The 17,134-nt window shown below is 38.3% G+C and overlaps 1 protein-coding gene across 1 annotated transcript in view; it reads right to left on the bottom strand.

The window, feature by feature from the left end:
• Window positions 1-16,183, bottom strand: part of SMLR1 (small leucine rich protein 1) — a 62,398-nt gene extending 46,215 nt beyond the window's left edge. The window contains 1 exon segment of the mRNA XM_045542245.1: window positions 16,105-16,183. Within this exon segment, the coding sequence (XP_045398201.1) occupies window positions 16,105-16,183 (79 nt within the window).
• Between the last annotated feature and the right edge of the window lie 951 nt (window positions 16,184-17,134).

Below are 17,134 nucleotides of genomic sequence, written 5' to 3'. Positions count from 1 at the left end.
GTGGGTAAATATATGTTCCTCAAAGCTATTCTGTACTCTTGAGTTTTATAAGAATAGCATCTTCTATAATAGCTTGTTATCATTATAGAAAATTTAAAAAATACACACGAGAGAGTGACTACCCACAATTTATCACCCCGGTAAAATCACTAATAACATCCCTTTGTGTGTGTGTATTTGGGTCCAGATAGTTTGTTAGATATTCTGAAATAATTGTGGTCATAGGACATATAATATAAAATTGTATAAAATGATTTTTAAAACATCTTTTTCTGATTATGAAAGTAATATGGTGACATACTGATCATTTGAAAAATAGAGAAGATGAAAATAATCTAGAATCCCACCCAGAGATAACCTTTATTAATATTTTGATAATTTAAAATTATAACCTTTTTTCTTTGCACATTTTTATATGTTTACAAGTACACAATGAGTAACAATTTTTTGGCATAATGGGCAGAAGAATATTATAAAATTTTGATGGAAGATGCTATCCACAGGTGCTGGTGATAGATAATATATTTATCTTTCATAGTTAGAGAATGTCAATGATTCAGGTCATTAAAAATGAATTTTAAAGAAATAGAAAATGTTTCTAGATTACTTGGCAATGAGAATGATTTCTTTTTCTTTTCCAGGAAATTCTGATTATGTGTATTGAAGGGAGAGGGGACAGAGTTTGCAGGGAAGAAACTTCTAGTTTTGTTGCTTTTCCCAGTTTAGTGTCATAACTGCATTTAGCTACTGGTAGCAAGAGCTAGAACCCACCTTCACCAAGTAACATTTTAAATGATCACATCAAATATAGTGACGGATTCCAGGTGAACTCTGGGGTAAAGAATTGGGCTCAAGAAACACACTTTCTGGAATTGTGGAGGGAAAAAATCCCAGAAGCAGAAGAGAAACAGCTGAGATAGTTTAACTCTCTGAAGATTTGGCCCTAGCCTACTGAATTCTCATGAAAACACATATCCAATTATATTTCTAAGTTTGGAATCCAAAGTAAATAAATTAAGTCTCAAGAGCTCTTTTGCCCCTTTTATACACTTGGACTATTATTGAGTTTTAAACTTTTTGATTCATCTTGTTGGAGTACTCCTTCAATTAATTTTTCCAAGAAAGGTACATGTGCAGGCTCTCTGGGTATTTTCATCCCTGAGAATGTCTTTCTGGGACATTCTTTTTTTTTTAAATTTCAGAATAGTATGGGGGTACAAATGTTTTGATTACCTGGATTACTTTTGTACTGCTTGAGTCAGAGATATTAGTGTGCCCATCACCCAGATAGTGTACATTGTACCTGTTAGGTGTAATTTCACCCATCTCCCCCTCCCCGTTCCCACCTACATGATTTCTGTTAAGCTTTACTTCCATCTGTGCACACAACTGCTGATTGGTTAGTTCCAATATAATAGTGAGTACATGTGGTGTTTGAGATATTTTCCATGTATGCCTATTTTGTTAAGAATTTTTATCATAAAACGGTGCTGAATTTTGTCGAATGCTTTTTCTGCATCTATTGAGATGATCATCTGATCTTCCAACATTTTTGGTTCATAATCTTTTCATTGTAAAAACTGTAGAAATTGTTTCAAAGTCTTTTGCCAATTGGTGTTGCTGGGGAGACATCTTAAGTCAGTACTTTTTGTGTATTTGTAAACAATGGGTAATTTCTGCTTGATCTCTTATGGGTATTTTTCCTTTCATTTTTCAGTCTTGGTCCATTAATTTTCCTTGGATTTTGATATCAAAACTAAAGAACTGGCATACCTTTAAATCCCATGTGTTCATTAGGGATTTATCTGCAACAAGACAGTCTATGCATAAGAATATTACCCAATGGCATGTGAGGTATCTGTGATCTCATGACTAGGTGTGATATCCTCACCATCCCTCAGCTGAATAGGCTCAATATGCTGTTTCAAAGACAGGCATTGCTTAGGCCAGTGGTGTCTGTCTGTACTGGGTTTTCTGAGCCACAGTAAGACCAAAGTTTAATAATTTTTCTAGAAAATGACCACAATCTTGGATTGCTCTTTTTGACTGCAATGTTTCATCTATTGATTGATGGAATTTATGCCAAGATTGAGAAGAGTATTTTGCAGTGAAATCCTAGCCAGAGAAGGAGGAACATTTGGCTTGGAATTCATCAGTGTCTAAAACTCTTGAACATTACAAGAAAAGCAACAGCTGAATGTATGTGGCAAATGTGGAAGATCACAAGCAATTTTGTTTAATTATGTGGTGATAATTGAAAATTTTACTCAGGATGTAGCACACTTTTTTAATTGATTTAGCTTAGATCTCAGTAAACTCCTTTAATCATCATTTTCAGGTATTTTATCAATTTCAAAAAAAAAAATCTTTAAGTTTGCACCTTCACTGCATTTAGTAGTTATTTTCTTGTTTCTTTCTCATGAATACAAATATAATCCTATATCCTTACAAAATGTCTTGTTTCTATGTTCCAAATGACTACTATCCTCTAATTTTTAAAAATCTCTTTTTCAGACCAGGCATGGGGGCTCATGCCTGTAATCCTAGCACTCTGGGAGGCTGAGGATTGCTTGAGGCCAGGAGTTTGAGGTTGCTGTGAGCTGTGACGATGTCACTGCACTCTAGCCTGGGTGGCAGAGTGAGACTCTGTCTCAAGAAAAAAAAAAACAAAAACTTTTTCCCTTTCCTTTGCAATCTGGGAGATCTTTTCAAGTTTGTTCTGCAAATCACTGACTCACTTTCCTGCTGAATTCTGCTTTTTACTGACAAAAAGGTACATTTTAGTTCCATTTCAATTTTGTTTCTTTGTAATTCTTTACTACCTCCACCCAATTTTAAATGAAAATTCTTTTTTTTTTTTCATTTAAAACTAATTTTTTAAAAGTCTCAGCTGGTTTTCTGTGCCTTAAGCTCCTCTTCCATAGAGGCAGTATTGAGGATACCATGCAATTCTGAAAGTGTTTGGTTCATTCATTATCTGTTTTTAACAATTTACTCTTGTTCTGACTCTTAAGGATAAAAGCCCTAGGCAAGTTTTAAAATTATCTTTGAACAGGAGAGCCACACTAGGGCCATAGTCCACATGTGCACCTTCGACTCCGATGTCCGGGCCTTGGCATATTCCTCGTGTTCCAGGGTGACTCTGCAGTCCTGAGACAGGATTTTCTCCCTCCTGCCCCTAACTTGATACTCTGAACAAATGAAATACAAGAAAAAGTAAAATACACAGTCATCCCTCAGTATCCGTGAGAGATTAGTTTCAGAACCCCCATGGATACCAAAATTCAAAGATACTCAATTCCCTGATAGAAAATGATGTAGTATTTGCGTATAACCTACCCACATCCTCCTGCATACTTAAATCGTTTCTGTTGTTATGCTTCATTATTTAAGGACTAATGACAAGGAAAAAAGTCTGTACATGTTCAGTACAAATGCAACCACCCATTATGTTCGATCTGCAATTGGTTGACTCCGCAGGTGCAGAACCCGTCTGACTGTACTAATACCATGATTTTTGTTTCTGTCTGAACCCACAAAATTGCAGGAACTACATGTCCCAGGTGCCAACCTGCCCCCTCCTACTTTACGCCCTATCACACTTTCTGAATGGTGTGGAAGTGAGTGTGCGGGCTGCAGAAGAGGCTTGCAGTTGGACACCTTGGAAGTATATTGTTCATTTCAGAATTAATGGTTCAATAAAAGTGCTGAATCTTTTTATCTATCAATTCAGTTGTATTTTTTTAGTAGTTCTAATACAAAAAGACTGAATATTTACAACATTAAAGATAAATACTATAAATGAAATCCAATTTATAGTTGTCTCTGGCTACTGATTCTCTGAGTGTTCTTATTTTTTCTGTGCTAGGTCTTTTGGATGATCATACTGTGTACAGGCAATTTGTAACAATTATTTAATGAAGTGGAACAAGATTCAATATTAATACGTTCATGTTGCATTCCTGGACATTATGCAATGGCATAATTTTTCATTTGCTAAGGCCACAGCTTGATGCTTAAGGTCACAGTGTAAAATACTTTAACTTCATGGAAATCACAGTTTGTAAAGGATGTCAAGCAAGAAAAATCTTACCCATATTGCCCAGGGATTATAAACACTGCTGGTGATTCTTAATGTGTCCTAGACCCAATATTTGACTCAAACCCTGCAGGGGAGCTTAGAAAGCTGAAGACAAAAAGATAACACATTAAGCGTATATTTTTTCCGTTTCTGTTGATGCTCACATTGAGTGCGATGTGGTTACAGTTTCACTGTAATGACTGTGACAGTAACTATAATAGTAAACAGTCAAATATAGCGTTTGTTCAAACTACTTTTCAGTTCTCTTCCTGAAAAATGCATCTTTTAAGTTTAAAGTTTCTAAATTGATTTTTGGTTTCTCAAAGAATTTTTTTAAAAAATATTTCCTTTCAGATATTTGAAACACATCAAAAATATTTTTTTCCATACTTTTAAGAAAGACCTAAAACCGTTTTGAGTTTAGATTAGACCACATGTTTATATTAGAAGTTAAGGAAAGTGATCTGCATTAATGTTGGGAGTAGTCAATATACTTACGTGGAGTACATACCAATAGCATGTCCTCTGGTGTGTTTTCGATCATGAATTCATGGTTTTACTGTTTGTTTACAATCCAGGTTTGCATGTCTATTCAACCTGTTTTGCTTGTGACGATTAATGGAAGTAATGCAGGCAAGAAGGAGTTAGATGATAACGTCCCATCATCCCTATGCCTACAGTCATATACTCAGGGGCTGTGCCTATTCTTGTCCCCCACTGTTTGCATGTGTCTTCATAGAACTGAGGAATAGTAGATTTGCAGAATGGCCCTTGCTGGATGCATGCCCTGAGAAGCTGGTTTGTGCCTAGGCCTGTGATTGTGTGCTTGCCTCCATGGCTGCTATGCTCTGTATACTCCCTTGGATTCCTGATTATATATTGCTTTGCATTATTATTTAACTGTTTGGCATATTAAAATTTTGTCTTTTCAACTAAATTTTCAGTTCCTTGAGGTCAGAGGCAGCATTTTATAAGCTCTTTTCTTATTATCTCTCATATATTATGTGCTCCATAAACATTTGTTGAGTTAAGCAGAAAGGAATGCAATTAACTATATATAAATATGTGCCTACGTGCTCTGAGAGTCAGGGTATTCAAATTCATTTTATTTTCTGGCTAAATGAGTGTAAGTCAGGAAATTATTTTGTTTTAAGCCTCATTAACTTTCCTGATTTAGCAACATATATCTGAAGAGTTCTTAACGAATGGAGAAAACATGCTATGATGTTAATGAGGATACAAAATTATATATACTGTATCATTTCAACTGGAATTGAAAAAAGGTTAGAAACATCTATCTCTGGGTGATTATATGCTTTCCCCCCTCCTTCTTTTGGCTTTTCTGTACTTTTAATATTTTTGGCACTCAGACTATTTACTTTTGCAATCAGAAGAAAATTTAAGAGGAAAAATATCTTTCCAGTCTTTGTATGTGTGTATACATGTATGCACATGTGTGTGAGAGAGCTATTAAGATTTTTCTCTCTAAAGTAAAATAAAGCAACAACAATAACAAGCTCTAAATGAGGTTGGGTTTTGGTTAATTGCTATTTTATTGAAACGTGTAGTAACCTGATATAATAAAAGTCATTTTGTTCAGCATTTTATTAACCAGAGCTCTAGCTCTATATTTATCAGATGCATATCTTTATCTATATTTATAACATCTCTCCTCAATCTCTATTTTAACATCATAAGCTTCAACTTATGTGATAAATGAAGAGAATGTGTTCTAGCTAATCAAATATCAGAGTTAAAAGAGATAATAGCACTTTCCAGTTGACAGAATGCCAAAAAGGTTTTTATTGTTTGTATTCATATTAATGGGCAATCACTCAGAAAAATTAAATATCTGTACATAATTACACACTATTTTAATATTTAACCTCTTTTCCCTTCCTCTTCAAAAGCATAGTAAGGTATCTGAGGAATTATAAAGCGATAATGCTGGAAGCTAATGGCGACAAAACCATTTTGAGCACCTAACTCCGGCCATGCTGGGTGTTGAGGGGAGAGAGCTAAACATGATCCGATCTCTGCCCTGAGGACCTTCTGTCTAACGGGGAGACAGACATGTGGGAACAGTTACAAATGTGCTAACTGCCCTGAGAATGGAACCTTTTAGCCGAAACCATCATCCACTTTCCTTCTACATTTGTGCAAAGTCATTTTTATTTGAAATTCTATTTGGCCTTTAAAAGTTCTCATGGATGAAAGATATATATCTCAAGAGCACTTAAGCTCTTATTCTCTGTCCAGGTTTATGTACAGTCCCAGTCCTTAGAGTCAGGGTAGGTTTGAACCCTGGGCCTGCCTCCTACCAGCTGTCTCAGTTGGGGTCAGTCACAGAACCTGGCTCAGCCTGTGGCTTCGTCTGTAAGGGGCTGCAGTGACGATCAGCGGAGACAACACGCAGGAAGGTCCTGGCACCAGACCTGGCCAAGGCTCAGTATACAGGAGTGTGGTTGTCAGCAACTTAGTCACCATTTGAGGGTGAGAGAAATGTCATTTAAAAATTTTCGATGACTCGATTTCTGGTGCTAGGTCCCTATTTCACTGGGCCACCCTCGGGTTATGTTGACCTTTCTGCATTTTGACACAGGACCAAAGGGATAGTGGTGGTTGGAGGAGGGGTGTCCTTGGTTATCGTTCCCACTTTTCACAGCTCTTGTCTGCTTGGTCCTCTGCCACCCCAGGGCTGCGGGGATCTTTTGTGAGGCAACCCACATCCCATCTTCCATGTGTCTCTCTGGTGTCTCACAGCCTCCTGTGTGGGTCAGAGAGCTTGGTGCATGTTCCAACATTTCTCACACCCTCAGACTCTTCTTTACTTTTCTTTTTTTTCCCCATCCTCTATTCTCCCACAAATTTGTTGTTTGCACCCACAGATAACTCACCCTTTCCAGCATCTGTGGAAACCCTCTTTGTTTTTCCAAGGGACACCTGTAAGCTTGTGATGTTTTCCCCTCAGCCACATAAGTCCCTAGAGGCAGCGAGGGGTGACCAGCTCCTTATTGAAAGAGAAAAGACAAAAAGGAAAATGAAATACAAGAGAGAAACAAAAACAAATTAATGTCTTAAAGGATTACCTTGCCACAGTAGATTTGATAAAAGGATCAGAAGAGAAATAACAGTTAAGACTTCAGGTAGTTCTGCTGTGGTGGTTTTAAAAATATGTCTACAATTCTTCAATCCTTCTATTAATACTATCCCAAGGTGGAACTTAATTTCTCTCCTCTCAGTATGGGCTGACCTTAATGACTGGCATCTAATGAACAGAACACAGCAAAAGTGCTAAAATGTCACTGAGGTGAGGTTATAAACAGACTGAGGCTTCTGTCTTGGGTGCTCTTTGCTGGAGCTCTCTCTCTCTCTCTCTCTCTCCTGTGGATTACTCGCTCTGGCGGAGTCATCTGCCACGATGTAAGCTGTGCTCTGTCCTGTGGAGAAGCCCACTGGGGAGGAACAGGGGGAGGTGAGGCCTCTGGCCAATGACCCACGAGGAACCAAGGCCCCCCAACAACTGTGTGAGTGAGTTTGGAAGTGGAGCCTTTAGCCCCGGGTGAGCTACAAGATGAATGCAGCCCTGTCTGACTGAAATCTCACAAGAGACCACCCAGTGACATTCTGACAGAAAGCATTTGGCAACAATTTAAGTGCTACACAATTTTAATGGATGCAATTAAATGACTAGTAAAAAATAGTTATTTCCATCTCAGTTGTACAGCAGAGGCCATCTTCATGGCAATATACTGAAAAATCACAATATGAAAATAAATTTAAATGAAAGGAAAGGACAGTGTGAACTCTTTTCTGAATCTCTAAATGGTTTAAGGGAGATGCCTGCAGTACCCTGCCCAGAACTAATAGCAACGTGTGCAGAGTGTGAGGTGCCCTACCCATTAAACGTGCATCTGTCTGCTGTTAACATTATAATCCTGTTCTGAAGTTTTGAGATTTCCTTTTCTTTCTACTCTGATGCTTATAATCAAAAACATAATTGCTGTAACTTTGAAGCAATTTAAACAATGCTTTGTTAGAAAAATTACCCTTAAAAGTGTGATTTACAGACAGCATACTGGGGTAAGCACTCACAATTATCTCTGTTGTCATAGTAACTTGCAGTTAGAGTTTAACCCGGTATATTAAAGTAACTAAGAAAATGTTGGTGATATTGGAATACAGAAAGATACATGTACTATCATTTACCTGCAGTAATCTTGACATGAAAATTCTAATAAGCATTTTAAAAAGCAAAAGACATTGTGTTTTGTTCTGAAAATGTAACACTATAACTTGAAGCAAAAATTACTGAAAATTTAGATGTGGTCCTTTGTATCATATAACTAAGAAAAGTTTGGGTGCTACTTTTTCTAGTAGAAGTTAGGCAGGGAGTATAATTTCCAAAGACTATGTTTGATGCCTACAATGACGATTTTCTTTCTGCATTAGGAATTTGCTTAAAGAAATAAATGTGGAATTACAGTTCTATTAAAGATCATGAGAAAAAAAAGGAGATGACATTATTACTTCGACAAATAAAATAAAATAATGTTCTGTGTTCCTATTCTCTAAAATTTCAGTAGAACTTAAGCCATATGCCTATGTGGTTATATATGCACACATAACCAAAGACTCAGAGTTGGTCCAAAAGATTTTGTGCATTCTCTGCTTCAGGTTTTATTAGTAAAGGTGTCATTTAGAAGCTTCCTCTAAGGATATGCTCCCAGAGACCTTAAAATAACACTCACTAGCAAAAACTATTATCTCTGTGACAATCTTGCTATCCTTTTTATAGGGGACAGAGAGTATTAAAAGGGTGAGCCTGAACCAGGCAGTGAAGTTCAAAAAGTTTTAATGCTCAGTCTGGTTTATATGTCATTGTAATTGAGGGGGATCAGAATATGCTACCCCTAAATATGCCACTTTGGTAGAAAGATTATTTTGAGCTGAAAACATTTGAGTTTCAAGAGATGTATAACAGAAAGGCGGCTTTCCAGAGCTTTGCATAGCTGACTAAAAGCAGAAACTCCTGAGAAATAAGGACGGCCATAAACCCCCTCTCCCAGGGAAGTTTTATAGCCGTGAAGAAGAAGGAAAGTTGGCACCAAGATGGACCTGCATGAACAAACTACCAAGGCAGCCTTTCTTTTCTATTAGTTTCCTCCACGTGTTTACCTTTCTGCAGTTTTCAACCCCCAGAAGTCTTAAAACCTGTTTCCTTTGCCTTGCCATGTCTCCACTATTTATGGTCTTTGTTAAAAAGGGTATATAAGCTCTTGGGTCTATCTGCCTCTTAAGGTCATCACTTTTCTAAGAAACTTCCTGTGTCAAATAAAATTTGTATGCCTTTTCTCCTGTTAATCTGTTTTTTGTCAGTCTAATTTGCAGGGTCCCAGTCAATGAACCTAAGAGGTCAGAGAAAAAAGATTTTTCCTCCCTTACATAATTGAAAAACCTACACCAAAATTTCTGCCTTTCTGTCATATTAAACAGTGAGGACTGGTATAAAGATAAGTCAGTTTTGAGGCCAAAATCTGGGGATTAGAGTATGGAGGAAGGATTTTCTGGGTGAAACAGGGAAATGTGAAACAAATAGACAAAGGGAGAGAGATTGGGGGAAACAGAGGCATGGTTGGTCTGTTTCCCTGCCAGCCCCCACTCCATTGCATTTTGGGCTTAACTCTAGGAGAACATGGAGCGACTTTAAAAGAAACCTACTGCAAAGCAGATGCCTAGAGCTTCTTGAATTTTACACTATATGGTATGAAAAATGGTCTTTCCATTTCAGTTATTTTAGATGGCGAATTGAGAGTTCAGGTTCTGAAGTTCAGAATGTTTGGATTAATCAAGATGCTGCAAAGGAAAATGGAGCCAGAAGCCTCATAACCAGGACCTGATGATTTGGGGCTCTGTTGCAATCACTCGAGTATCTCCCTTACTCAAGGCTATCGAAGTGTCAGAAATTGCTCCTGTCACCCGGCCAATACTCCTCTTGAATTTAACAGTCTGTCACTCACATGCCTCTACCTGTTCGAAAGTTCAGACTCAAAATCCACAATATTTTATTATACTTTAAAAATACATTCCTCTCTAGCATCACCAAAATAACTTTAAAATGTGGACTTTTTACTTAGATTGAAAGAGATGTTTTTTGTTAAGTCATTTTCTATTTAAAAGTATAAGAAGTTCATTATAAAAAGGAACACAAAGGTTAATACCTTATCTTGCTTAACATGATATAGAGATTCTGTTTTTGAACTGCTAATTGGTACCTTAATAAAGTTTGGCAGCTCATGAATAAATGAAGATATACATGGATGTGATCTAAAATGGATTGTCTAAAAATACAAAGATGGCTACATTTGGGATCATCACAACTACTCTTTTTTAGCCTCTTTATCCAAATTTTTCGGATGTGTTATTTGATGGGTGGTGTCAAGTTCTAATACAAAACATTTACATATAAATATAATACTTACTCTTAGCACACATTTTCTTTTTTCCTCTGTTACTAAAAAGGCACTTCTTTTAGGACAGTTTCTGCCTTTGAAATGTCATTACTGCTGTTATATAGATTGTTCTCTAAAAAAGGAGCTATTACCAACAGAATGTTGGTAAAATTGAGCTTAAGTCAATATCTCCTTAAAATAAAAAAATCATGATGCATAAACAATGCATTATGAGGCTGAAATATGAAAGGGGTTTAGTATTGTCGTCAATTGTTAACTTACAACAAAGTGTATCAGGCTGATAATTATTACTGAGCTGCAAGTAACTTCCTCAGCAGTGGAAATGCGCTTGGGGAAATGACTCTAGCCTTTATTTACAGGGCCGGCCCAGGTGTATGTGGGGCTGCTGAATAAAGGGAAAGAACCTGGGAAGATGCTGAACTTGCTCTGACGTCACAATCGAGAGAAACAGGTGCCACAGTTTGTGTGCTTCTTGATTGGGGGTGACGCTCCTGCTCCAGGCTGTTGGTAGCTGGCACAAGGCAGAGCCCCGTACACCACAAGGCAGAAAGGTACCTGTTCCTGTCCTGTGCCATGCTAGTTGTCCACTTTCATGGAGGTGTAAAAGCATTGCACTGGGGCCGTTGTAGGCTGCACTATGGCGTAGCTGATTATGCCTCATTAGTTCCTCCAATAGAAAGTCAACTCACCAGTGATCGATTTTACACAAGACACTGTACTTGGCCCTGCCGTGGCCACACAGATGAGAATGATCCAGTTCCTACCACACAAAAAATTCATTGCCTCTGAGCCACCTGTCTAGGCTACTTTACCCCTAATCACAGAGTCCAGGGCTATCTCCTGGGTTACAGTAACACAGTGCATGGTGATTTAAAGGAAATTTGATGAAGCTCTTATTCCTCTTTTGGGAGAGGAAATTGATTTGTGAACATGTTTCCCTCCATTCTCCCTGGTTCTTTATAGGCATAAAGAGAGTAGCATGAGGGTAGGGTTTAAGTACATTTCTCTTTGCCACCATCAGCTCCTCCCTCCCTCTTCCCATTGCCCCCACACACTGTGGAATTTAAAATTTTACCAGCTGAAAATCATTTGGGTTGACAACACTTCTGGAATTTGGGTAACTATTTATATAGCTCCCTTGTTAGTCTGTAAACATCATTTATGTTCATCTTTCTATGTCATGCTACAACTCACTATCTAACATAAATGCAAGAAATGCAAATTGAATGGTATGTCAATCACAAGCTCTCTCAAGACATGCACATTGAATGAATGGATAAATGGTGTGGGCTAATGTAATTAAATTGTTTTCCTTTCACCATCTAGCTGGGATTCAGGAGCAGCCAGAGGCAACATAACTCTCACGGGGTTCCAGGAGAAGGGAAGGCTTTGTTCTAGAAGGGAAAAAGGAGTGGGGGCAAGGGAAGAAAATGGACCGGGAAGCATTTGCCCAAGGCAGCCTTGCCCAGCCAGCCAAATGCTATACTCCTAATCTCTGCTCAGCTCTGTCAACCCATATAACAAGCACAGAGATGCCCTCTGAAAGAAAAGACACTTATTTGGGAATAGAGAATTGCAGTGGGAATATACATGCCGTAGTGAACTATGTTCATGTTCGGGGAGGTAAAGGAAGACCAAAGTTTTTAAAGGAAAAATTAGGTGGATTACATAATTGTTTTGAAATGATTATCCTTGGCTACAAAGATCAGTAACAACAATGACACCAGACTGAGGTTGGACAGGCAGTTGCAGGGCAGATGTCCTTGCTGAAGTATTGTTTGTGTAAAACTGTGATGGCGTTTGTGCTTATGGCTTTTGCAGAGTATTTTGTGATAGTTGTTGTTAGCAGGCACACAAGCATGAGAAGAACCCTTTCTTCATGGCCTTTCCCAGTTCTGTTTATCAGGTTTTTATTTGTTTGCTTGTTTTTAAACACAAGTGTCTCCATTTTGATTCTGACAACTTTCACAAGCCACAGCACTTGCTTTCCCTCAGAACACTAAGGGAGAGGAGTGATCAGAGCAGGAGAGAACAGAGGCTGCTTTATAGCAGGAGCATAATAGATACTGGGAGGGACAGCTTGTGCCAGAAATGGAAGGTGTCCGGGGATATTCTTTGACACACTTGCTCGAACCTGTGCCCAATTGATCAGCAACTTTAGTCTTAAGTAGCATTCAAACAGAATGCACTGTCTGAGGACTCTTGTTAGCCTGAGTGACTTAGAGAACAAATGGGATTCTTCATTAGCAAGCATGCAAGTACCCTTAAATCCAAGGTTTAATCCTCATGGTTGGTCAGGGAGGGGATTTCGGAAGGGGAATTTTGTTGGTGTGTCTGATAGGAGAGAAGATTGCGATTCCCTCGTTTGTTAAATCTGGAGAATGAGCAGGTTTTATTTCTTAAGTATGGAAATACAAGCCATAATGGATTGATTTATGGAATGAGGATGAGAATAGCAGTGCCTTCAATTTGTGTTGTTTCTTTAGCTTTTGCTAATCAGGCAAGTCATTTAACTCCACGCATCTCAGTTTCTTCATTAAAAAAATACTCATGATTTTATATGCAAAGGTTGTGTGGCTAGTGGTAGCACAGGAAAGATTAGAAACTAGATCTGCCTTCTAATTTCAGTCTCTTTCCCCTGACCTGCAGTCCAGGGCCACAGCAGGGTGGGAGACAGTAGCAGCAGAGCTATTAAGAAGGGCAAGAGAGAACAGGATATTATTGAACCATCATAGTAAGTGTGAGGATGGAAGAAAAATTACAATCATAAAGAAAAGCCTGTTATTAAAAACCAGAATTCCAATATTTAACATTATATTGGGTTAAAAAAGAGTGACACAAATAAGGAAGTTTGGTGAGGGAAAGTGCTGGTCAATTGTTGGCTTTAAAAGCATGCCACGGTCCATAGATTCAAAACCAAGGCTTTGGAAGACCCCTGGGAAACCAGGGGAATGAAATCTGAAGTTTTTATCACATCTTAAAATAGAAGGAATTCATGTTCATTTTAAGGAAAAATTGGAATTGACATTTCTGCTAAAAACATTCATTAGAACCAAAAAGCAAATGATAAAGAAAGGTCACCCAGGTATCACTAGTCAGTTTATCTGCCTCTATCTTCTGATAAGCATAAAAGGTATGGTTTGTGATAAAATCCTAAAGGTGAAAATAGGATACCGAATTATGCCACTGCTTTCTGAATTACTGTTTCAATATACTGTGCTTTTCCCTGGGAAACAATTGTGATTTTCTTCTGAAAGTATCTCTCACATGTGAGAGAATCTGTGAAATTAACAAACCCTTCTCTGTGAAAGTTACAGACAAAAAAATCCAACACTATAGATCCTTTATTCCTTCTGGTAAAATAATTAAGCAGGAGGCCATTAGACTGAAGTGGCTCTAACAAACTGGGATTTTGGTGTAAACTAAATGAAACTTAAGCTCAAGAAATCATAAGTCACCAACTGAGCGTTAGTCATATTATCAGGGATTTTCCACCAAAACGGTCCAAGTAAGGCAACAGCTCAAATTTTAACTAATCAGATGATTGCTCTGCTCTGCTTCTGAATTCACACTGCAAAAGCCTTCCTTTCAAACTCCTCCATGGAGCCCCAGCTGAAAATGATTTGGTGCTGCCCTATTCATGAATTGCTCTTTGCTCAAATAGACTCTTAAAATATTTAACGTGTCTCAGTTTATCTTTTAACACTTCCCTAATTGATGATCTTAGCAATCATGTACTGAGTACAGCACTGACCACATAATTTGTGGGGCTCAGTGCAAAATGAGCATGTGGGAGGTGTCAGGGTTGGAGGTATCCATTTGGGAGTCAGCTGCATCTAGACAGTATTTAAAGCTGTCAGTCCGTAACAAGATCAGCCTGGAAGAAGCTGCAGATGGAAATGAGAAGAGAAGCCAGTGTAACGTCCCTGTGCATGCCAGCAATTGGAGTTTGAGCCTAGCAAAGAGAAGCCGACAAAGGATGACCTGAAGGAGAAGCTAATGAGGTAGCAGCTAAATCTGCAGGTTGAGGAGTCATAGAAGCCAAGAGAATGAAGTGCTCCTGGAGAAGGTTTGGTCCCAAGTGTGGATTCCTGCTGAGAGGCTTGGCCAGATGATCATGGAAGAGTGACCCTTGAATTTGGCCTCACTGAGACTACCAGGGACCTTGACAGGAGTGGCTTCAACAGAGTGAAGGGGACTGAAGTCTGACTGGAGAGGACGAAGGGTGAGAGAGAGGAAGGAAATGGGACGGAGCATGGAGGGGTTGTGGGATCAAGGGAGCAGTTCATTTTTTAAGATGGGAGGAACCAAGCAGACAAAACTATTACTGAGCATGGAGTTTGTGGACTTTTGCTGGAAGACTCTCAACAAGTTTATTTGGGTATGATGAGGGAGATGACAAGGACCTTCTTCTTCTGAGCTGGTAAGCAGAGGGGCAGAGGCTACCCTGCCCCAAATAGTATTTCATTGCTATGTTTTTAGGATGTAAGTTTAATCATATGGCTCCCTTCCTTACACTCTTCAACCATTTTCTGTCATCCTTCATATAACTTCCAACCTCTTGAACTCATCTCTCGTCATTTTCTTCTGCCTCTCCGCACACTCGGGCATACCAGCCTGCTCTCTTGTTGCTGGCCTTTGCTAGCAAGTTTGCTCTACTCTTCCATTAACTCCTACTCATCCTTCAGATCTCAATTTAAGTGCCACTTCCTCTGGGAGGTCTTTTGTAACCTCTAGACTATATTACAATCTTTGCATTATTTTAACTACTTGTTCATTTATTTAATTACTTACTTTTTGCATTAGACTATAAGCCCAGGAAGAAAAGTATTCTGTTGGCCTTGTTTTTGGAGAATTTGCAGTGTCTAATGCACAATACATGTAACGGGCTTCTCCCACCCACTCAGCCCCAATATTTTTGTTAAGTGTTTGTGAGTCAATTTGAATGTACAAAAAGGATATGTAGGAGGAGAGGGGCCAGGCAGCATTTTTTTAGGGGCCTGGAGTTGGGCCAGGCAGTCTAGCTTAATGGTCTAAGCAAAGACTTTGGAGCCAGATTTTCTGCTTTCAAATACTGTCTGTACCACTTGGCTCTGTGACCTTGGGCAACTTACTGAACCATTCCCTGCCCTTGTCTCCTTTCCTATCAAATGGAAATGATACTAGCATAAGGTAGTTATGAGAACTAAATGAGTTTAAACATGCTAAATACTTTGAACCACTTATAATCATTATTATTTTACTTGTACTTCCTTATCAAAATAATCATCCATAGTTTTTGTCTTAAGGGGAAAAACTAATACTTTTTTTAAAAACTCATAAACAACTGCTATGGTTTGAATATAGTTTTTCCCCACCAAAACTCATGTTGAGACTTGGTCCCCAATGTGGCAGGGTTGGAAGGTGGTGCCTTTAAGAGATGATGAGGTCATCAAGATGGATTAGCCTCAGGAGACTGGGCTAGTTCTTGATGGAATGGATTAGTCCCCATGAGGACAGATTGTTACACAGTAAGCCTGTCCCTCATGTTTGGTCCCTTTTTGCACATACCTGCTTCCCCTTCCCCTTCTCCCCCATTCTGTGATGCAGTGTGAGGCTCTCGCCAGAAGCCAAGCAATGCTGGCACCATGCTTCTTGGACTTTCCAGACTCTAGAATCATGAGTCAAATAAACCTCTTTTCTTTATAGATTACCCAATCTCAGGTATTCTGTTATGGCAATTAAAACAGATTAAGGCAGAAAATCTCTTGGATTTTTCAGGGTTTAGCTGGATAAAGAATACTTTTAGACAGAAAAAAAATTTAAAGGCTTGTTAATGCAGGAAATTAACATTAAGAAATAATTAAGATTGTTATTTCATCATGATGAAATTACTATGAAGTTTGAGTATAAAAAGCATGTTTACACAGAAAATTAGCTGAGAAGGATTTTTAAAAATTAATCTTCTTTCATATTTGTTCCCAAATCACTCTACAGCCCTCAGAGTAATGTCAGTTCCTCTCTTATCACACAATGAACTCATGGCACTTTTGGTGACATTGGAAAGAGAAAAGAAGAGAACTTGGTCAAAATTTATTGCTAGTTGAAAAAAATCCAATCTTAGCACATTCAATATAAAAATATACTGATTATTTCCTGTGTTTTCATCTGGGATTTATGGGATCTCTGTTTTTCAATTTCATCTTCTTATCTGTCTGAAATCTTCAAATATTGCACAGTGTTAGAATCTTTGAAGAATCTTTGTAAAATTCAAATCTTTTAAAATGAAAAGGATCTATACAAGCTGATGCTTCCAATATGAGAAATCAGGCTTAAACATAGGTGGTTTTAGGAAAACACTTAGCAGGGACTCTGGCCCTTTGTCTTGGCCCTTGATAGACCGTGAGCTCCAGTACAGGGCTCTTTGTCAATTCTGTGTTCCCAGGGTCAACTACATACATAATTATGCTGGTGGCTCAGGCAATGTTTCTTGTATTCAACTAATCCAGAGACTTGATTCATGATGTAATATGATAATGTTGATTCTTAAAGAAATTGTTCTATGTTTATAGTTATAAAATGGAAATACTGGCTGACTTTG

This window comes from Lemur catta, chromosome 2 (genome assembly GCF_020740605.2).
Source record: "Lemur catta isolate mLemCat1 chromosome 2, mLemCat1.pri, whole genome shotgun sequence".
Lineage (NCBI taxonomy): Eukaryota > Metazoa > Chordata > Mammalia > Primates > Lemuridae > Lemur > Lemur catta.
This window is presented reverse-complemented; position numbering and strand designations above follow the sequence as displayed.